Below are 23,002 nucleotides of genomic sequence, written 5' to 3' on the forward strand. Positions count from 1 at the left end.
ATTTTTATACCTGCTTTCCAGTTTAATGGAGTTATATAGCTCTGGATTGCCTAGCCAAAACTGATTTCAAAATGAGAGGACTGACAGCCTGCCAGGTATCAAAACAAACAACGGACCTGCTTTGAGACAACTTCATCCAATAAATAAAATCTCTAAGAGGCTGGAACACTAGGCAAGCAGCTCCAAGTCTCAGCTTTTTAAAAAATATTTTAATTGAAGTCCAATTCTAAGCACTTCTCTAGCATTTAGCAAAAAAAGCATTGATTTTAGACCATGGAGAGGATCGCAGATAGACAGATAGAGAGATCGATCACTTTATTAGTCCCAGAGAGAAATTCTACTATTGCAGCAGTACAAAGCACAGTAAAACAAGAGCAAAATGAACAGGAGCAAGGCATTGTTTTATAGTATTTACAGATGCATAAATAGAAAGTAAAGATAAATAATAGAATAAAATAAACCAAAAATATACTAAAAACAATAAAAACATTTTTGCAGTACAAAAATAAGAATTGCATAAATACTATGCAATTGACAATGCAGTGGTGCATGTTCCCTTCAATGAATGAACAAGGGACTATGTACTGTAACCTTTGTTAACAGTTGTGGACAAGTACACAAAGTGCAATATGAAATATGACTAAATGTATAATCAAAGTCGCAGTGCATAGTAATATGAGTGGAGAGATGTAATGTAGTGTCCAGCTGATGCCCAACGGGCCTGTCCTGTCAGTGGCTCAGTATATAGTAATGTCCCATCACAGTAACAAGGTGTTGTAGAGTGCGAAACTGTTTGTACAAAAGATCTCCTGTACCGTTCCTTACTACAGTGGAGCTGAGTGAGTCTGTTGCTGATGATGCTCTGCTGTCTGACCAGTAGGTAATGGAGGGGGTGTGATGTGTTGTTCAAGATAGCAGTGAGTTTATTAAGTGTCCTCCTTTCAGTCACCACCTAACAAACATACACTGAGCATCCCAAAACTGGTAAATATTATTTTTGGTTCTGGGAGGCCAAGAATAAGAAAACGTTTTAGATGCTGGCGAAAGTCATTACATTTTGATGGAAGATTTATTTGTGGTCACTCGATAGAGGTTAATATGAATAGGAACATGAATAGGTAAACAAAGGTAACAAAGTCCCTTTTGATTTCAGGTTGACTTTAAGGACAATTAAAATGATGTAGTTAACCAATAAAGAAATCAGGACATCTCTTGAATATAAATACATTTTTTAAAAGTATTTTGATATATACTCATTTTCATTTAAAACTGATTCATCCCATCATGATTTACATAAGGAATATGTGTTTTTTAACAGAAGCACTGGAAGTAAAATATTATTTTCACCAACAAAAGTTAAAATTCATGAATATATGTAACCAGTCCATACCTAAACTGAATTTGCTAAAACTACATTGAAATAATTTACTAGGAACATGACTTGTGTCTCAATATCACATGAGGATGTATACAGAGCTCTAAAATCTGCCAACAGTTTTCTTTTTTCTGACTGACATCATCTACAAGGTTTACTCAGTAGTGCATAGTTAAGTGACAGACAACACATGGGGAGTACATTATTTGCAGTTTAACTCTGTTTAACTCTAAGCGGATTCTAAATAAGCAGGGTCTATAAATAAATCTAACCTGAAAAAAACTATAAGAACACAGCTCGTGAAGGAAGCTGCTGCAGCTGGACTCACTGAACAGCTGTTTAATGCATCTTCTGCTGGTCACTGCTTGGCTCAGAGAGGGAGCAGCAAATGTTATAAGACACATAACCATTACCAAACGGCACACATCAACTGAGCAGGCAACAGAGCAGCTATGAAAACCAAAATGAACTGCAGTGCTGTTAAAATATTGTATTAGATGTATGGAGATGAACTCTAAAAGTTGATGTATGCTCATCTGAGCAACCCATGCTCCACCTAGAAATACTATCTTTCACAGATATTGTTGTGAGGTTGAGGAAGCTTTAAGAGATTTGGGCAAAAAGAAAAAAAAAACAGCTAAACTTAATTCTGCACAATTAATTTTTTGTCAATTTAGCCAATATTAGGTTAATAACAATATTAGGGTAATCTAGGCTATCTAACAATATTAGAAATAAACGTCTGATTGATAGGCTAAGCAGAAGGTCACCAGCTACAGATCTTTTAATGTTGTTAGCTATCTAAGCATTTGTCTCTTTGTCTCCTTCACTGAGTAGCTAAACTTTAAGGACATAGCTCGAGGCTGAATATTGCTGCATTTTCTGTTTTTGTTGTAAATTTGATATACATGGCAATTATGATCAACAAAATGTTGTCAGCAAATCTCTAAGAGTGACTCTAAGAGTAACAGCAACAGTACAGAAACTAGTCAAGTAGGCTGCAATGTTACTTCAGCTAGCTGCAAGGTTAAAACAGCTGAAGCCAGTGAAGTCTGTGCTTAGCCTCCCAATCAGATGGTAGGTTCATTTACATTCCATTTTAACATGTCCAGTTTGTGTAACATGTCCAGCAATTAACTATACTGTTAAAAAATTTAAAAAAGGGTAAAACGTCTGGCAGCAGGGTTGACAGACAAAACCAGTGTTTTAGTGTTAACTAACACTAAAAGTATGTTTTATCAATAATGGTAAAATCTGTAAAATTCTTACAAATTCACTGTATATCATCAGTTTCTCTATGTCTAGTTAATCTGACATGCAGCATGTAACCATAATAAATAATAATAAAAAATAACAAGTATTAAAATAAACTCAAATGTGTGAAATAAAGTTAATCATTTGTCTTTGTGAATTTACATTCTATTTGTCAATTAAGAACATACTATGTATAGTATGCATGGTTTATTTACATGCATTTAATCTTTTTTTTAAAAAACAAGTATAGACCATTACATTTTATAGTTTTTGACAGTGAAAATACTTTTCTTACAGTATATTTAACAGACAAAAGTGTTGTAAAATTAGGCAGGAAGCTCATCCCCAAGTGTTCTGCTTTCTGTTCCATTTTCTGAGTCACAGTGAGCCAAGGACTCATTCACTCTCTCAATCACTCACTCAATACCTCGTTACCCTCCACTCCTTTGGAGGGATATAAGGTACTATCTGAGTTCCAGACTGCCAGTGCTGGATCACAAACACAGGTAAGAGAGGGTCTTCCCTCTGCTTGGCTACAGAACGAGGTGCTGTGCTGGCAGATGAAGGGAATGCTTGTGGGCTCCCATCCCTGTGGGTGGCTCATCCACGCTCACGACAGTGTGCAGCGGAGCAAAGGGCAGCGCAGAGCCTGCAGGCAGTGCAGCCTCCCCCAGCCTACTACTGTTAGTCATACCGAGGCAGAAAACCACTCCATCACATCACTCCATCATACCGTAGCACAGAGAGCAAGGTACAACAAAGATTACTGCAAAAACGGCGGAGGTGTTTAAAGCTGGTCGCTGTGGTGGGGGTGATGGATGAAGTCCCTGGCTCACTTCCTAAAACCCACATTAATTAAAGGTCCAATAAGAAAAAATCCATTTACACTTGATGAGCAGATGGAATGAACCATGGTAAAAAGGCTCATACCATGTGCTAAAAAAATGCTGGAGTAACTTTGCTTATAACTTTGATATTCACTGAGATATAAATAAATGCACAACAACATCAATATATAGGGCGAGTACGACCAGAAATGTGTGTCAGCAAATCCTTTAGAGTAACTGCTGCCATCCAGTAGTAGCTAGTGATGTAGAGTATGACTTATATCAGCAGGCAGCGAAAGGGAAACTGCTCAAAAACTCTTTGCGACACGTTTTTTAAAGAGTAAATGGCTTCTTTACAAGTTAAGCTCCAGATAATGTTACACATTTTGTGGCCAACTATGCATATTTTTACACATGCAAAGTCAATGCCATTGTTCTCAGAGAATGTTCAAACTAAATCCAAAGCACTGCATCATAAAAAATATTAATGTCCACCATCTATAATTAACCCACAACTAAAAAGAAATAATCAGCAGAACATAACTCGCAGTTTTATAGAGACTCAAGAGCGTTTGGTCTGTTTAAGGTTTCGGACTCAACTGTCCTGTCACCTTAACCTGCCTCGGACTGCCCTGAGCAATTGCATGGCTCTCAGCCAATAACTGTCAATCTGCTAATGCTCCTCTATTACTAATGTCCTCTCAGATAAGCCAGGCTGGAGCACAGGGGATCGATCTGTGGCCCGTCAGCATATCAGCTGGACAATAAATTGGCAAAGGGAAGGTGAGTGTGTCTGGAGTATTTATGTAGGGGTTACAGACCTCAGAACCATGAAATCCCCTGACTTTACATCAATCTAGAAACTTTCAGAGGAGTGCACTCTCAAAAATAGAGCTGCCAAAGAGGTTCTTTGGAGCAAGACGGTGGCCAAAAAACACTTTTGGTTCCCTAAAGAACCTTTCAATGGAAATCAAAAACTTAATTGAAAGGTTATTCAAAGAACTAAAACTGTTACTCGTTTTTTGTAATCACTAGTAGGTTTGACACCAGGTGGTCAATCAGTTACATCAATTCACTTAAGTACCAGTCATTTCAAAATCCAGGACTGAAAAGTGGCTTCAAGGTTAACTGCATTCCAGTAACAGATGCTACTGAGTAATTTGAATAGGTGACTTGTTCCAGTGAAGCTAAAGGGCTTATATATACATTTTTCTTGCATTTAATTCATTCTTCCTCTGAAGACTACTTTTCACATTGATGTAGGTTTATGTATCAATCAGTTTTACACAACCCATTCCAACCTCTCTTTTTCCCCTACAACTAAACAGGCTGCTATTGCTACTGTGCCTTTAAGACTAACATGTGCTTTACTCTAATTAGCTGCTCTGTATTGTCCCTCATTCAAAAAACAGTCTGGACTGAAATGCAGCTTATAACATCAGTATGAATGGACAGAACTAATCTGCTGTAGTCTGAATAGATAGGTATATGTAAATGATTTGTTTTATGATGACATCGCAGAAGCAATTTATTCAGAAGGGTTTTTTATAGCTTTGTTTACATATCTGGACTGTATGGACTGGAGACTGAATGAGAAGTTCACAAAAACTTGTTTACATTTTACAACAATATTATATTTGGTAATGTGTGAGCAATGAGAGCAGGTGATTATCCTGCCTATTGCAGGCAGGAACAGGAAAATAACTAAAATTAATAAACTCATTCTAAATAATAATGAAGCAACCAATTGTGAAGAACACGTAAACTGAATTCATGTAGGCTACAGAAACAGCAGAGCCTTTAGATAGTCATATGGCCAGAACTGTGGAAAGTGCTCTTAATAAAGTTGAATACATGACAATAAAGGTAAGTCTGACATGTGGCAGTCATTTTATTTGTGACTACTGCAGATGATAACCCACTATCTGGGTCTATGTATGGAGGCAGGACTAAATATTTATGTTGCAGGTGGGACATCAGGTGCAGATTTTCTGTGATAGCTGGAGAACTATGGAATCTTGTCCCACACAGGCATCTAGTTCCAAGCAGCAGAACTAACAGTGGGGATTTTCTCCTGAACCATAGACTAATTGAGTTAATTTTAACTTATTTTAACTTAATTAAGTTAATTTTAACTAATTAATTAACTTTTAAAGGTACTATTATACCTCAATGTTTTAATATGAAAAGTGAATAAAACATTATATGTACATATTATTATAATATTACTTGTTACCTTTTTTTTCTGATCCTGTTTCCCGGCTGTCAAGATCAGTGAAATTATCTCTACTTTTTAAAGTTCCAGGTTACAGCTAGCTGCTGTACGGTAAAGACTAGTCGCTTTAGATCGTCACACTGAAGTTAGTTGAAGTTCCAACGCACGTCTGCATTTATTGTTGGTTACACACTCAAGCTAAACCTAATGTGAAGTAGAATAAGTAGAAGGGGAAGACCCATGCGACACGTAAAGCCTGCAGTACAGTGCATAGCAGAGATAACTAACAGGCCGCCCCCATCTCTCTCTAAAAGCAATAACTTTATGCAGATTTTTCTAAATAAACTAGGCATGTTATGAACTGATTTGTCAAACCACATGCATGCAGTTGACCTATAGTACATTTGGCAATTATCTTATTTTATGAAAATTAATGAAAAATGTATGGACATTCAGTTGTAGTAAATGTATCACTGCACTGCTCCATTTGACTGGTTTGCGGAAATGCTGGTGGCCTAATGGTAAGTGAATTTCCACAAGATTATGTTTGCTGCTAGACTGCCATTTGAGAGTGTTATAGATACAATGGGCAAGTCTACAGGTCTATAGTCAAGAAATATTCAAATGATGTTTCTCATAAGTTTCTATGAGATAACACACACAATGTTATAGCCTGTTTTTTTGTGTTTTACCCTGGTTTCAGAAAGTCAGATTTTAAACCATGTTACCAACAATTCGGAGTTATCCAGGTGTGGTCTGAGGTCTACAGGAGTTGTGATGTGAACAGTAGGTGCTCTGAGATATCATTACTGTTAAACAGGACCAGAGTCCCCTCAATGTTCGCTTACATTGTGAACACAAAAGCACTGAAGCTATTTACAGTTGCTTCCCGTCCAGGTTTACTTCAGCAGAACTGAGTACAGTTCATTTAAAAGGAACTACATTAGCCATTAGATAGCAAAAGTCTTTGGTCAGTCACTCTGGACAAACATATTAAAAAACATTTTTTAAGTACACCACAGAATCATAAAGAGTTTAATGAGTTGAATATGGTCCAAAATGTATATTAACTTGTAAGATCTTCTAACTACATGTTTTTACTATTAGATATTTAGACAGACCCCTGTCCAGTTTTACCACTGAAATGTCCTTTCAGATTATAAAACAGGTAAGATCCCAAAGTCTGTCTCTTATACCAATAAACAAATGTACTTATGTGTTATCTGACTTTTATTCTTTTTCAGTAGAAACATTTAACCACCACAAACACTGATGGTATCCACTTTGAAGACAAGTAAAAAATCACATACACGAACAGGTGGGTCCTAGATTTTCTAGTCCTTTTTGGTCATTATTTAGACGTTATCAGTTATCTGAACAGTAAATATGCGGTTTAAATTACATTGAGCCTAAATATTGGTGCCTTCAAGGCAGCTGCCTCAGGCTCAAACTGTTCTCTCTTTTATGACTGCACAGCAACACATAATAACCATATCAAATTCACAAATGATATGATCACCATGCACTAGAAATCACAAGATTAGACCTACTTCTGAATCAGATAAAACTCCACAGCAGCTACAGTAAATAATTCAGATCAGAAACTATTTATGCTTGCAGTTTAGCAAGAGGAGTAGCAGGAAAATTAGAAAATATTAACATATGTACAATGTACATCTTAAACATCATGTTTGTGAACTGAACTGCACATGCTGCACTACTATAAGAATCGTCCTCTACACCTCTTATAAACATGTCAATAGCCTGCTGCAGGTTACTGTTTTTCTATATGACTCTGCCTATATTACCTGGCTGTAAACATTTTGCATACCATTTGACATTATGAGTAAGTCTATAGGGATTTCCTGAGTGTCCATTGGTCAGTTTCATGCAAAATATAAACTATATTGCCAAAAGTATTCGCTCGTCTGCCTTCACACACATATGAACTTGAGTGACATCCCATTCTTAATCCATAGGGTTTAATATGATATGGGCCCACCCTTTGCAGCTATAACAGCTTCAACTCTTCTGGGAAGGCTTTCCACAAGGTTTAGGAGTGTGTTTATGAGAATTTTTCAACATTCTTCCAGAAGTGCATTGATGAGGTCAGACACTGATGTTGGATGAGAAGGCCTGGCTTGCAGTCTCGGTGCTAATTCATACCAAAGGTGTTTTATTGGGTTGAGGTCAGGACTCTGTGCAGGCCTTCCACACCAAACTCACTCATCCATGTCTTTATGGGCCTTTGTGCACAGTCATGTTGGAACAGGAAGGGGCCCTCTCCAAACTGTTCAGACAAAGTTGGGAGCATGAAATTGTCCAAAATCTTTTGGTATGCTGAATCATTAAGAGTTTCTTTCACTGGAACTAAGGGGCCGAGCCCAACTCCTGAAAAACAACCCCACATCATAACCCCCCTTCCACCAAACTTTACACATGGAACAATGCAGTCAGACAATTAGCGTTCTCTTGGCAACCACCAAACTCAGAGTCATCCATCAGATTGCCAGACAGAGAAGTGTGATTTGTCACTCTAGTCTCCACGGCTCTAGAGTCAAGTGGCGGCACTTTACACCACTGAATTCGACGCTTTGCGTTGCACTTGGTGATATAAGGCTTGGATGCAGCTGCTTGGCCATGGAAACCCATTCGATGAAGCTCTCTACACTGTTCTTGAGCTAATCTGAAAGCCACATGAAGTTTTGAGGTCTGTAGCGATTGACTCTGCAGAGTTGCCGACCTCTGTGCACTATGCCCCTCATTTTACATGGCCTACCACTTTGTGGCTGAGTTGCTGTCGTTCCCAATTGCTTCCACTTTGTTATAATACCACTGATTGTGGAATAATTAGTAGCAAGGAAATTTCACCACTGGACTTGCTGTACACATGGCATCCTATCACGGTACCATGCTGGAATTCACTGAGCTCCTGAGAGCGACACATTCTTTCACTAATGTTTGCAGAAGCAGTCTACATGCCTACGTGCTTGGCTTTATACACCTGTGGCCATGGAAGTGATAGGAACATCTGAATTCAATGATTTGGATGGGTAAGTGTATACTTTTGGCAATATAGTGTAGATGGACACATGGATCCACCAATTACAGGCAAGAGGCAGATGAAGTGTGTCTCAAATTGTTTTTATTGGCTGATAACTCTGAATGTGAGTGACGTGCGATCTCATTATATGATGGAATGGAAAGGGCGACTCTACAGATTCAGGAAATGTTTGAACCATATTGTTGTATTATCGCAAAGGTATTCATAGAAACACCAAAAAAACATCTAACTTGACATGCCAGGGTGTTCATCGACCCCAGAAGGTAAAAGAAGAATGCATTTATTTCCTGAATACAGAACAGCATAAAAAGTCATAACAGTGCTGTTATAATTTTTTGTGTTTTTGAACCCCAGTTATAAGACTTTATAACAGTGCCTAACGTGGGTTCATGACATCAGTGAGTGCAAACTAAACTACCCAGCAACAACAGCAGTCATGACAAACTAAACTTTTAACCAGGATTATAGGCACATTCCAAGAGCCACTTTGCTTAGCCACACCCCAAAGCTCTAATGGCCTTGCAGTGCTTGTGTCTGATGCTACATTATATATTTTATTTCAAAGAAAACATTTTAAATGCTTTTATAGGTATGGTTTTGACACAGTCAACCATACGATCCTTCTGGACATCCTCACCAACCTTGGAATCACTGGCTATGCGTGGAAGTGGTTCAAGTCCTATCTGGAGGATCGCTCTTATCAGGTAACATGGAGAGGGTTCACATCCTCTCCATGCAGGCTCTCCACTGGTGTCCCACAAGGCTCAGTCCTTTACACTAGCTCTATTGGTGATGTAATATCTTCTCATGGCTTCTATTATCACTGTTATGCTGATGACACTCAGCTAATGTTTTCTTTCTCACCCTCTTTCCAGTCGGTTTCCAGTCGCATCGCGGCATGCCTGTCTGACATATCTTCATGGATGGCAGCTCATCACCTGAAGCTCAATCCCAGCAAGACTGAGCTGATATTCATCCCTGCAACTACAGGTCCTCATCATGATCTTGCCATCTCATTCGAGAATTCCCTGATTGTTCCATCTGTAGAGGCAAGAAGTCTTGGTGTGTGTCTGGATGGCCAGTTATCGTTCTCAACTCATATCTCGAACCTCGGTCATGCAGGTTTCTGCACAACATCCGAAGGATCCGACCCTTCCTCACCCAAGAGGCCGCCCAGGTGCTAGTGCAGTCTCTTGTCATATCAAGGCTTGACTACTGCAACTCACTCTTGGCTGGTCTTCCCATGCAGGCCATCAAGCCTCTGCAACTCATCCAGAATGCGGCAGCACGGCTCATCTTCAATCTGCCCAAGTTCAGCCACATCACCCCATTGCTGCGCTCCCTTCACTGGCTTCCTGTACCTGCATGCATCAGATTTAAAACCCTAATGCTTGCCTACAAAGCCAAAAATGTACCAGCCCCTACCTACTTGATGGCAATGGTGAAATCTCGAACCGTACCATGAGCCCTTCGAGCTTTGAGTACAGCTCGGCTTGACCTGCCATCCTTCAAGGCGCATGGAAGACAAGTGTCGAGAAAGTTCTCTGTACTGGCACCCAGGTTGCTGAATGAACTCCCACTGGCTGTCCGAACAGCAAAACCTCTTGCTGTCTTCAAACGTAGACTGGAGACTCATCTCTTTACACAGCACTTAAATGAGCACTGAATTATAAGCTGCACTTATATTTTATTGTATTACACTGTGTATTGTAGTCATTCATTTACTCCAAGTAAATTAAACTTCTGTGAAATCAAACTGTCCACTTAGGAAGCAACATTGATTGACAATCAATTTCTCATGCTGTTGTGCAAATGGAATAGACAACAGGCGGAAATTATTGGCGATTACCAAGACACACTCAATAAAGGAGTGTTTCTGCAGGTGGGGACCACAGACCACTTCTCAGTACCTATGCTTTCTGGCTGATGTTTTGGTCACTTTTGAATGTTGGTGGTGCTTTCACACTCGTGGTAGCATGAGACGGACTCTACAACCCACACAAGTGGCTCAGGTAGTGCAGCTCATCCAGGATGGCACATCATTGCGAGCTGTGGCAAGAAGGTTTTCTGTGTCTGTCAGCATAGTGTCCAGAGGCTGGAGGCACTACCAGGAGACAGGCCAGTACACCAGGAGACGTGGAGGAGGCCGTAGGAGGGCAACAACCCAGCAGCAGGACCGCTACTTCCGCCTTTGTGCAAGGAGGAACAGGAGAAGCACTACCAGAGCCCTGCAAAATGACCTCCAGCAGGATGTGCATGTGTCTGCACAAACGGTTAGAAACCGACTCCATGAGGATGGTATGAGGGTCCGACGTCCACAGATGGGGGTTGTGCTCACAGCCCAACACCGTACAGGACGCTTAGCATTTGCCAGAGAACACCAGGATGGGCAAATTCACCACTGGCGCCCTGTGCTCTTCACAGATGAAAACAGGTTCACACTCAGCACATGTGACAGACGTGAGAGAGTCTGGAGACGCCGTGGAGAGCGATCTGCTGCCTGCAACATCCTTCAGCATGACCAGTTTGGCCGTGGGTCAGTAAAGGTGTGGGGTGGCATTTCTCCATGTGCTCGCCAGAGGTAGCCTGACTGCCATTAGGTACCGAGATGAGATCCTCAGACGCCTTGTGAGAACATATGCTGGTGCCGTTGGCCCTGGGTTCCTCCTAATTCAGGACAATGCTAGACCTCATGTGGCTGGAGTGTGTCAGCAGTTCCTGCAAGATGAAGGCATTGAAGCTATGAACTGGCCCGCCCATTCCCCAGACCTGAATCCGATTAAGCACATCTGGGACATCATGTCTTGCTCCATCCACCAACGCCACGTTGCACTACAGACTGTCCAGGAGTTGGCAGATGCTTTAGTCCAGGTCTGGGAGGAGATCCCTCAGGAGACCATCCACCACCTCATCAGGAGCATGCCCAGGCGTTGTAGGGAGGTCATACAGGCATGTGGAGGTCACACACAATACTGAGCCTCATTTAGACTTGTTTAAAGGACATCACATCAAAGTTGGATCAGCCTGTAGTGTGTTTTTCCACTTTAATTTTGTGTGAGACTCCAAATCCAGGCCTCCATTGGTTAATAAATTTGTAATAAAGATTTATTTCTAATAAAGATTTTTGTGTGATTTTGTTATCAGCACATTCAACTTTGTACAGAACAAAGTATTCAATGAGAATATTTCATTCATTCAGATCTAGGATGTGTTATTTGAGTGTTCCCTTTATTTTTTTGAGCAGTGTATTTTATTGTAATTGTATTGCATTGAATGGCACAGAGTTCTGCGTTCAACTCTGTTCCTTTTTCTCTCGGTGTCCGCAGTGACATTTTGTTTCTAGCAGTATCTGAGCTCAGGACTGTCTTTTCTCTAAGCTATTGGTAGCTAGCAAAGATACTTTCTCTAGATTGACAAAGCACTTCTTGTAAGTCGCTCTGGATAAGAGCGTCTGCTAAATGCTGTAAATGTAAATGTATAGGTTAACAGTAGCTTATTATCCTGTGACATCCCTTTACTTTTTAATAAGAACTATACTTAAGAACCAAAATAAATATCACATTTTTATTGTGCAAAATAATAAAAATAAAACTGAACAACATGTAGATAAACTTACGTTATTATTACTTTCTAACATAAATTGTTTAACATGTTGTTTCACTTCTGAATTTCTAGAGCACTGAAGGTGGCTTCTCATTGACGGCTTTTTGCTTGAATTTTAAGTACAGGCTTAAATGGAGCAGTGGTTACATTCTGGCAGTTGTATGTGTGACTACATTTAACTGCTGCACCATTTAAGGTGAAACAGGAATTTTGAATAAGACGTCAACTTCTGCTTTGTGGAAGTTCTCAAGACATTTGTCTTGTGAGATGAAGTTGTAATGACAAGAAGCGGGGACCAGACCGGACAATGCCACGAACTTGCAGGGGAACAGAAGCTAGCTGTGAAGATCAGCTGCCATTGCCTTTGAGTCAAGCATTCTGAAACGGCCAAAAATTTTAATTATGCCGTAATATACATTTTTCGCCATACCACTCACTACTAACAGTATGCATCACATAAGCAATTCATTTAAATCTGGAAATGCTAAACTAGTTTCTCCTTAACCGTTTTCATGTTCATGCTCAGGGATATAATGCAAAATATCACAAATCATAATAATGTAAAAAGACAATCAAACGATATCAACACAGAACATACACCTCAGTGTTGTAGGCACATTTGGACAGTTTAGCTATGGTGAGTAATGTAGGCCATTCTTTCACTTCCAAATCCTTGACTACAAATGTTCTGTCACTTATGGCATTATGTAATGCACTAACATACTCCTCAGAACTAGGCTTGTTTGCATGTACCATTATCTGCCCATACTGTGAGGCAATTTTTCACTCCTGTTATGGCAATTTTCTCAGCGCTCAGGTAACACTATCTAACTTCTATGAATAATGGAATAATCTGAAAGTGAGATACAGATAGGAATTATCTACAATTAGTCATGGCTTCTGCAGAGAGATCACGTCAGAAAGGCTCACGCATATCCCAGAAATGTATTTTCAGATCCAACAGCAGCATCACCTGACAGCCTGCGAGATGAGATGGTGAGGCTGGACACAAATACGTTTCACTTTGTTAACGCATCACGATGTGTTTTTGCATTGGCCACGAGTAATTACTCGCCACGATGTAGAAACCCATAATTAATGTTGACATGCTTCGAATTAGCATAAACAGGCTCATACACTTGCAATACAAAATAGCCCTCTGGATTTTGGAGGAGGGGGGCGAGTTTGACTGACAGGAGGGGGAGTCGAGCCGACAGGCCTCTGGGGGACAGAGGTTGACAGGAAAAGCGAAGCACTAGTCATATCAAAGCTTGGTGTGTCATTCTGCTGTTTATATGTACAAATTTCATATTTTAACATTCAGTCAAATAATGAAGGTGGCAGTGGATAAAAAATTTGCTCAGCTAAAGGAGCCCAATAACATTAAAGTAACAATGATATGTTGTCACTATTTTCATCTTGATGTAATGATGAAACGAGTTGTTTTTAGAAAAATTTCTGATCAGACAGACAAAACAAATCTTTGATCTAAGCAAATGAAGACATCTAAATATATTCTTCTCTATTTATGGCTAGCTCTCCACTAGGCATAGCTAATTCAAAAGAATGCTGGATTTGAAGAGATGTCTATTGTCCCTGCTAACAAGAAAATGAGCAAATATCATAATACATCAGGGTCTCACAAGAAAGCCAGGGATTATGCCCATCCAGGGCTCTCTTGATTTAACATAACACAGGGCAAGGTTGGCTGTCCTAAGCCACACATACTGAGAGCACCTCTATTGAGTTAGCAGAGTTAGCCATGTGTGCAGCCTGCCACACATGCCCTTTTTTGGGCTTAAAGGAACGTGTTCTTCCCCAAGAGCCTGGGAGCAATTCCGCCTAATCTACTTCCCCTCATCTACATCCTCAGCCGTTCCGCTAAAAATAGGCAGATTAATCTTGCGATAAAATATGAGAGCACTTTGGTAATATTCAGGGCTAAATCAGCACTATGTGAATGTTTAGATGTGATTAATGAAAATTTGCCAGTAGAAAATTATGATATGTTAGTACTAGCTTCCAAAAAGCCTTCTCATTTTGGTCTCTGGCCATGATGGGTGGAAATGAACGATGATGCATATACAGCACATACGGCCTTTTTCATTGTTTCATGGTTCTGTACGCTGTGATACAGCGCTGCCTTTCAGCTTTGCGAGGTTTGTCTATTAGGGATGGTGATGGGGGCGTTGCTGAGAGAGTTTCAGTCCACAACAAGGTCACACACAGTGAAGCACATTCTCTCTGCTCACCCAGCTATGCCACACTTCACTTTGGACGTTCAAACTAAGGGCAGCCAAAATGAAACTTCTGTTTTAATCCCCCTCTTTTAGGACAGCTGTGCTAATGCTAATTGTCCTGCTCTCTGCAGTTAAACGTCTTTTCTGTTCCTCTCCACTGTGTATTCCTCATTTTAAACCTTTTATCATTCCCCCAGTAATAACAGGTGTGGGAGTCCTCATTAAGCACAACTTCTTCATGAATATTTTTGTGGAGGTAATTCTAAAGCCAATTCGGCCCTAAAGGCAAAGCTTACCACCTACTTTCTTATCAAAGGGCTTAAAAGTTAATGGTAATGCCAGCGGTGAACAATGCCTATCACAGCGAGGCCTTCAGTTCGGGCCACAGATGTCAAAACTCGATCACAAACTCAGAAAAACACCTCTACGATAACGCTAATTTGTGCTAAAGCCCCTTTGGGATTCTAGCAGCATGTTTGCAATAAGATAACACCAATTAACAGTAAATCTTTTTGGCTGTTTTAGATTACACACACATTTGAAGCTTGAAAAAGACATTATATGTTTATTTGGGGCTTGTAAAAGACATTTTATATTATATTATATATATTATAAACATATATATATATATATATATATATATATGTTTTTTTTCTCTTGTAGCCATTTGACAGTGTCTGTTTAGTAAAGAGCTCTGGCATAGAGCTGCTGCTGTTTTCCATTTCTAACATTTGACTGAAAATCTGGTTAGGCTAACAGTCGTATTCATACTCAGTGACATATCTAGGAGTTCCAGTAGGGTCCTCATGGAATCACACTCATTATAAATCAAAATACAAACGGTTAGTTCCTAATTATGTTAGTGGTTAATGTGACAAATTAGGCCACCAGTTCAGCTCACTGAATAGATTTCTGTTGGAAATTGATCTTTTTATTTTCAACCATGCTTAACAATAAAATCAGAACATTACTGCCACGCTTCCTGGTTTTCAGTCAGACTCCCATCTCACTACGAACCCCAACTCCCAAGATCCCTCAGTATGTAATGTGACACCGTCCACCAGTCACCAGGGTACTAGCAGATCCAAGTCACCTGAAGTCATCTGAGTCATCTGTAGAACTCTCTTCCTTTCACTGTTACTTTCTGAAGTAATGCCCGTCTTCTTGTTTACTGCTTATCCCGTATGACCTAGCTTTGTTCCTGTTTTTTTCGTTTTTCAGATTATCCTCTATTGTCTTTGTTTACATGTTAATTAATATCTTGGTTTTGACCCTCACTTGTTTATGACTATGATTTCACCTGCTCCCATGTATTGTTTTTCTCTACTGGATTTTGATCTGTCCTGGTGTTAACCCTGTTTTTTGTATCCATCCTTTTTCAAATAAACCTCGCAAATGTCTAACTCATCAACTAGCATTACAATTACTACAGTGGATGGTGATGACAGAAATCAATAGGCCTTTCTTTAAAGGTGAAGAAGTCCCTGAAATGTCTTCACTAGATAATGCCTATGCAGCACTTCCTATCATACATAAAAGTGTAACAACATCAGACAAATATTCATGCAAGTTAGTCAAGGTACTTGGCAATTTATGTCCTAAACTGATATTCTGGAACTGGTGCAACATTACATTGATTTTTAGTTTTAGCGATTATACTGGTAGACAACAAAACTTACATAATTTGCTGGGTGCTTTAGGGTGCTTTGTAGCATGTAAGTAGTGTTTTGCATTTTAGCACAATGGACCATTACACAGTGCAACTTTGAGTCATGCTAGTCATGCCTCACAGGACAGCACATTGAATGAAAACCAGGACTAGATCATTGACTGGAGAGCAAAGTGCACATGCACAAAAAAAGATCTGTAATCGCCAGTTTTATGGCAGTTTTCTATAATTATCCATATATAGATAAGCGGACCCAGTACTAGAATTTGCTTATTTCACATTCGTTTCCATCTGCTGACTGTTTGTCAGTGAGAGAGAGATGATTCAGTCAGAGAGAAAGCGTGAGAGGGAAGGAAAGGGTTAAAAGCTTTCAAATGCACATTAATATTATTAGCTGTTATAAATCTCAGGCCTCTTCACTCAAGCTTGTTTTTGTTTCTATGGGGCAATCACTCATGTTTACTGAAGCTCTAAAACTGTAAAACTGTCGGAAGGGAGATTGATTATAGTCCTTTTTCTTGCCCAAGCCATATTGATCCAGTGCCTTACAGGCACCCTCTGATGACTTAAAATATCCACCTCCTGTAATGAACTGATTGGGCTTTGTGGCCTTCATTGCTCAGAAAGAAGTAAGTGTGAGGAAACATTTGGCAGGGCCAATCTACCAGACTACCTTGTGATTCAACCTTCAGCACAACAGCATAGAAGCCTGAATAAATGAACACTAAACTTGATTACAGTTTAATGAACATGTTTCATGCTCTCTTTGTTTTACACAGTGGCTTTCTGCAGGGCAAGCTGAGAGATATGGCACAAACACATTTCACAGATATGTCTGTAAAGCCCTAATGAAGGCCCTCTGGGAAAATATTACTTTTTGAGCTTTTGAAGGTGACAGAAAACTGGGAAAACTTCAACACGCTTAATTTTTTGCACAGATGTAAATCTGCCCCCCAACACCCACACATAGACAGACAAAACCATGACAACATAACAGAACATTGTCTCACTGAGTTGTTATTTACTGTTTTGGGACATAGTCATGGTTATCATTTTGGTGCACACAGCTGAACAGCTTAAACTGAGTGACGCTGGCTAGGGTCCTAAAAGAAAACGCTTCAGGAGGAAATACTTTGGGGCTCTCCAGTTTCAGCGCAAAGCCAGAATGTAGCAGAAGAGCAGATGTATTACCAGCAGGTGCTGACTTTTAATTTCAGCACTGCGGTGTGCACCGAATAGTCCTGAACCTCTGACTCGGCAGCACTGCATGTGAGACACATAAGCAAAATCTCCAGAGTTGATTTAACACCAACAGTTTTGATTAACACCTATAGTATTAATTAACTACTACATGCTTATATTAACACTTACTGCACTGATTTAACATCTACACTACGTAATTAAAATCTACCGTGCTGAATTAACACCTATAGTATGTACTGAACATCTGAAATGTTGAATTAACACCTGTAATGTTGAATTAACACAGACACTGCAGCATTACAATGTTCAGTACTGAAATAACACCTTCAAAATTGGATTAACACCTACAATGCTGAATTAACACCTCAAGTGCTGGATTACCACATTCAGTACTGAATGAACACCTACAGTGTTGAATTCATACCTACGGTGTTGAATTAACACATTCAATGTTGAATACCTACAGCAATGAATTAACAACTCCAATTCTGGATTTCCACATTCAGTGTTGAATTAACACCCCAGTGCTGGACTACCCCATTTAGTACTGAAATAACACCTACAGTGTTGAATTCATACCTACGGTGTTGAATTAACACATTCAATGTTGAATACCTACAGCAATGAATTAACAACTCCAATTCTGGATTTCCACATTCAGTGTTGAATTAACACCCCAGTGCTGGACTACCCCATTTAGTACTGAAATAACACATACAGTGTTGAATTCATACCTAAAGTGCTGACTTAACACCTCCACTACTGGATTACCACATTTAGTACTGAATTAACACCCCAGTGCTGGACTTTCCCATTCAGTACTGAATGAACACCTATAGTGTTGAATTAACACCTCCAGTACTGGATTTCCATGTTCAGTACTGAACTAACACCTACAGTGTTAACTAACACGTTCAATGTTGAATTAATATCTCCAGTACTGGATCACCACATTCAATACTAAATGAACATGTACAGCATTGAATTAATACCTACAATGTTGAATCAACACCTACAGCATTAAATTAACACCTGCAGTTTACCACCCCATAGCACTGAGTTAACAGCCATAGTGCTGAATTAATGCCTACAGTGTGTGCTTAAGACCAGTTGAAAACAAATGAACACTGCAAGCATTAATAAGAATTTTGCATCTTTATTACACACCAAAAGCTTTCACCACTACAGTAAAATTACAGTTATTATTTCCTGTTTTGAACAACCCCAAAAAAACATTCAAGAGATAAAACTGGCTACATCCAGATCCCCATGGCCTTATGATTATCCCCTCTGGTACTTCATGTAATTATGACTGAGAGTCTAGCTATTGTTCTCATGTAACCCACTTGTGTTCTGGTCTTAGCTCTTGTTCGAGCAGCTCTGATTTAATGTTTTTCTTGAAAGGAACACTATCAAGGTGAGACATCAATACATCTGCTCATTTCCAAACTACGGCCTGTGGTTACGCTGCTCCAGGAACAAATTACAACCGACAAAATAGCTTCTCCTCTTCAGTCCTGTACTACATTAGTAACGATCTGATATGAATTTGCATGTACAGCAGCAACACAGCACTAAGGGCAAGATTCTTACCAGTGGGAGTGAGCAGTCTGGGTGGTGGTGGTGGAGGGGGTGGGGGTGGTAAGGGTGGGTAGCGTCTGCACTGGCACGGCAGCTGGCAGATGTCTTCAATTGGTGCTGCTGGGCTCCGAGAGCACGACTTCTGGAGTTCTCCCTGGGCATGCTGGAGACGAGAGGAGAGCACAGTGTCAGGATTCATCAAGATAAGTCTCCAGTCGCCAGTATTCCCTTTCCATTGTGTTTTTATCAGTTCCTCCTAAATAGAGCAAGTAAACCACTACTTCTGCAACATAGGTGACCTAGAACAGCATATTGCTGCTGTCAGAACAAAATCTTGTATCTCCAAATTGAAAACTTTACAGGAGAAGGAAAAAACATACTTTACTTTAAATGTAAGTCTCACACACACACACACACACACACACACACACACACACACACACACACACACACACACACACACACACACACACACACACACACATCTTCTAAGCCGCTTCTCCCTCAGGGTCGCGAGGGGGTGCTGGAGCCTATCCCAGCGGTCACTGGGTGGAAGGCAGGATACACCCTGCACAGGTTAAATGTAAGTCAATGTACCTTTTTTTAAACTTTTCATTTTGATTGTTTCCGTTGGTCCATTCACCAACGGAAAAGGCAACAGGCACTGACAAAAACAGAGATACAGGGTTTTGTTCTTATGGCAGCGATGTATTGAACTGATGCACAGAACAAAAAACCTTTTTCATTGATTAACATTTTTAAAGGAATTTTGTGCAAACTTAGTCAATCTACTGTCATATCAAAATATCCTAATTTACAACCTCACAAGGTACCATTTTGGAGATTTTGTTACAACAGCATTAACCTGAATATATTTAAATAAAATGGAATACATTTAACTGCGATGCTACAAGTATGATGCATACATTAGTCACTAAACCACTGTTTAGTATGCAAAAATTGTGAAAAAATAGTGAATTCCCCTTTAAGATTAATAATTTGAACACTAAACTTGCTAACCTATTTCCTAATCACTGGAACACATCAAACCTCATAATGAAAGTGAGCTGTACAATATTTAACCAGGAGTTCCCCAGTTACTAGCATCACTGTAAATATGACAGAGCAACACAGCACACTTCATTTTCATAAAGGCCTGGTCTCTTCACACACTCGTTTAATAGGAGCTCCCTCCCACTAGGAGGAGAATGAAGGGTGTGTGGAGGCTAAGGTCTTTCCAAGAGTGCTCCCACACACACCTCGGCCCCTCAGCTTCCCAGAGGAGTGGGAGTTGTGTGGAGCAAAGCCTGACTCTCCTTCCTTCTGATAGACCAAGCAGGAATCCCGTTCGCTAATGCCCTGTAAGCTTTGCTGCCGCATGCAACAATGGGTGAGGACACTGAGTCTCGTCTTTGCACATCAAGTGACCCATATCAGCAAATACTACTAGTAGTAGGGTGCTATTACTAGGGGTCTAACAATACAGTCAGCCCACGGTTCAGTTCACTTTACAGGGTTCATGATTCAGGAGTCTCTCAATGTAAGAAGTGGAGAAAATGGTGATTATAATTATGTTGTTGCACTACTTAGTAATGACATGAGCTGGAATGTAGGCCAAGCACTGGAGTGAGCTGTTGATTGGTGGTGATCGTTTGCATTAGATGACATAATTGACAGAATATATCCACTTTCCCTGATGCATTTTCACATCTTTACAGTTTTGAATCAAAATTTCTTAATATCACAATGCATTATTACACCCTTAACTGAGAGATGTATGCCCAGTAACACTTTACTAAAGGCCAGCATTCATAAGGCTACATAAGCCTTTCATAGCAACTAACATTAGGCTCTATAGACATTTAGGCTTATTCAAACAAGTGTCGGTTTTTTTGTCACTTGTTGAGGTGAGATAACATCATAATGGACAGAAGCAGCTTTTACAACAGCACTTATTGGAATAAGCCTTTCTAAATGTTTATGTAGGTTTATGCCAGTTGCCAGCAAAAGCTTACACAGGTGATGTAGCCTCTGGACTCTGCCCTTCAGGAAAGTGATATTCCATGCTATATAATGTACATAACCAGCTATGTAAAGGTTCACATCCTGGTGAGATTGAGCCCTAGCCATGGCATAGAAGAACCACTTTTGGTTCCCTAAAGAAGCTTTCAATAGATGTGTCCTTAAAAACACTCAATTGAAACCACTCAGCTGAGAGGTTCTTTAGGTTTTCTCTGGCATCACTCCAAATAACCATGATATTTGCACCCTTATATTTGAAGCCCGAAGAACGTTAACTATGTAGGATCCACTGCTAGTGAGTGCTCAGAAGTTACTTTGGACTTCCAGAACAAGTTAGTCATTCTCTCTAGTTTCCAGAATGTAGATTATATTATTCTAAGCTGATCATTTAAAAAACTCTACATCAAATGCAATTGATGTAGAATATGCTTCACCAATCCCACGCACATCTAAAGGAACACATCTGTATCTTCTTTCACAGTGGCATTAAGACCATTTTTAAACCCCATGTTCAAATGACGTGCACATCCCTGGTGTAGTAGCCCTAATGACCCCCAGTGCCCAGTTCCAGCAACCTACCTGTAACAATGGCAGGAACAGCGACAGAAAGCAGTGGTTAAGCAAAAAAGGCAGAACCCCCAAAGTGGTCGACGGCAAATTTGGAACAAACATTCCTCCTGTGTCTTCACAGTCCACCTGGCGAGCACACGAGCGCGAGGCGCGGACAACTCTCTGCTGTGGAACGGTTTAATAATCCAGCCTCTCGCGCTGAACGGCGACTTTGCCCTCGAGCGTCTCGCAGCGTGGTCCTCTGAACATTCCTGCCCAGTTAGCTCATTGGTGGGTGGCATGAAGAGCCCAGAACAGTGTGGGATCCGAAGAGGAGCTCCGCGTGCCGGGGCTTAAAGTTGGAGATGATGCTCTCGCGCTGTGTTGCGCTGCAGGCTGGACCCAAACTTCTCCAGTCCGCGAGACCGAGGCGTTGTAGCCCCTCGATCAGGCTTCATCTCTTGTGAGAAGCATATGGGACTGGACGGTTTCACCGGCGCGACGCGGGAAAAAAAAGTTATCTATCGACGCTCTGAAAGGCTGATACAGAGCTGGAGCTACGCGCGAGAGAAGACTGGGCGACGCACGAGGGCTTCACCCTAAACCGCAGACTGGAGCTTTCCTCTCTTCCTTACTTCTGGAGCACCACCTGAGCTGAACGGACACGTGCAGAAACAGGGATGATGTTCTGAGAGGTCAGCCATTGGCGCGATCGATGTTGTCTCCCAGTGTTGTCCCCCCTCTTCTGGAGAGAGCTGAGGCTGTTCCTACTCAGGGAGGGGTGAGGAAAACGTCTGGACCACGGCGGTGTCCGGTGAAGACTCTTGTACAGCTGCCCGGTTGGGAATCCTTATTGCGTTTTTTCGCGCGAGCGTGCAGAGAGAGTTGAACGTGAAGAGTGGAGACGGAGAGAGTTGGAGCACGTGGGAGAGAAGGAGGGGGGCACCATGTCTAATTACTGTGCATACACACCTCCCAGTGTTAGTACAGCAGCAGTCACTATGGAAAATATATCTTGGCAAGTGAAGCATCTGAAATGCAGGCAACATATCTAATCTTTTGCATTAGGAGATCATTGCCAGTGCAGTAAGATAGACTGTATCTATATCTATGTCTATACATATATCTATTTATCTATATATCTATCCAGTCAGATCCATAAGTATTTGGACACAACCTTAATGGATTTGAAATAAAGCAGTCAAGATGCGGTTGAAGTGCAGACTTTCAGCTTTAATTCATGGGGTTTAACACAAATATTGCCTTAACCATTTAGGAATTACAGCAATTTTTTACAGAGTCCATCCATTTTTCTTAGACAAACTAACACGATCATAAATACAAGGATTATTTTTAATACTTGGATGCAAATCCTGAAGTCTGGAGCTCATGGACATCAC

The 23,002-nt window shown here is 40.5% G+C and overlaps 1 protein-coding gene across 1 annotated transcript in view; it reads right to left on the reverse strand.

The window, feature by feature from the left end:
• Positions 1 to 22,487, reverse strand: part of prima1 (proline rich membrane anchor 1) — a 53,665-nt gene extending 31,178 nt beyond the window's left edge. The window contains exons 1-2 of the mRNA XM_017692491.2: positions 21,633 to 22,487; positions 19,044 to 19,194 (exon numbers count right to left, since the gene is read on the reverse strand). Coding sequence (XP_017547980.1) covers positions 19,044 to 19,194; positions 21,633 to 21,725 — 244 coding nt within the window. The 5' untranslated portion in view covers positions 21,726 to 22,487. The remainder of the gene's footprint in view (positions 1 to 19,043; positions 19,195 to 21,632) is intronic.
• Between the last annotated feature and the right edge of the window lie 515 nt (positions 22,488 to 23,002).

Source organism: Pygocentrus nattereri, chromosome 4 (genome assembly GCF_015220715.1).
Source record: "Pygocentrus nattereri isolate fPygNat1 chromosome 4, fPygNat1.pri, whole genome shotgun sequence".
Taxonomy (NCBI): domain Eukaryota; kingdom Metazoa; phylum Chordata; class Actinopteri; order Characiformes; family Serrasalmidae; genus Pygocentrus; species Pygocentrus nattereri.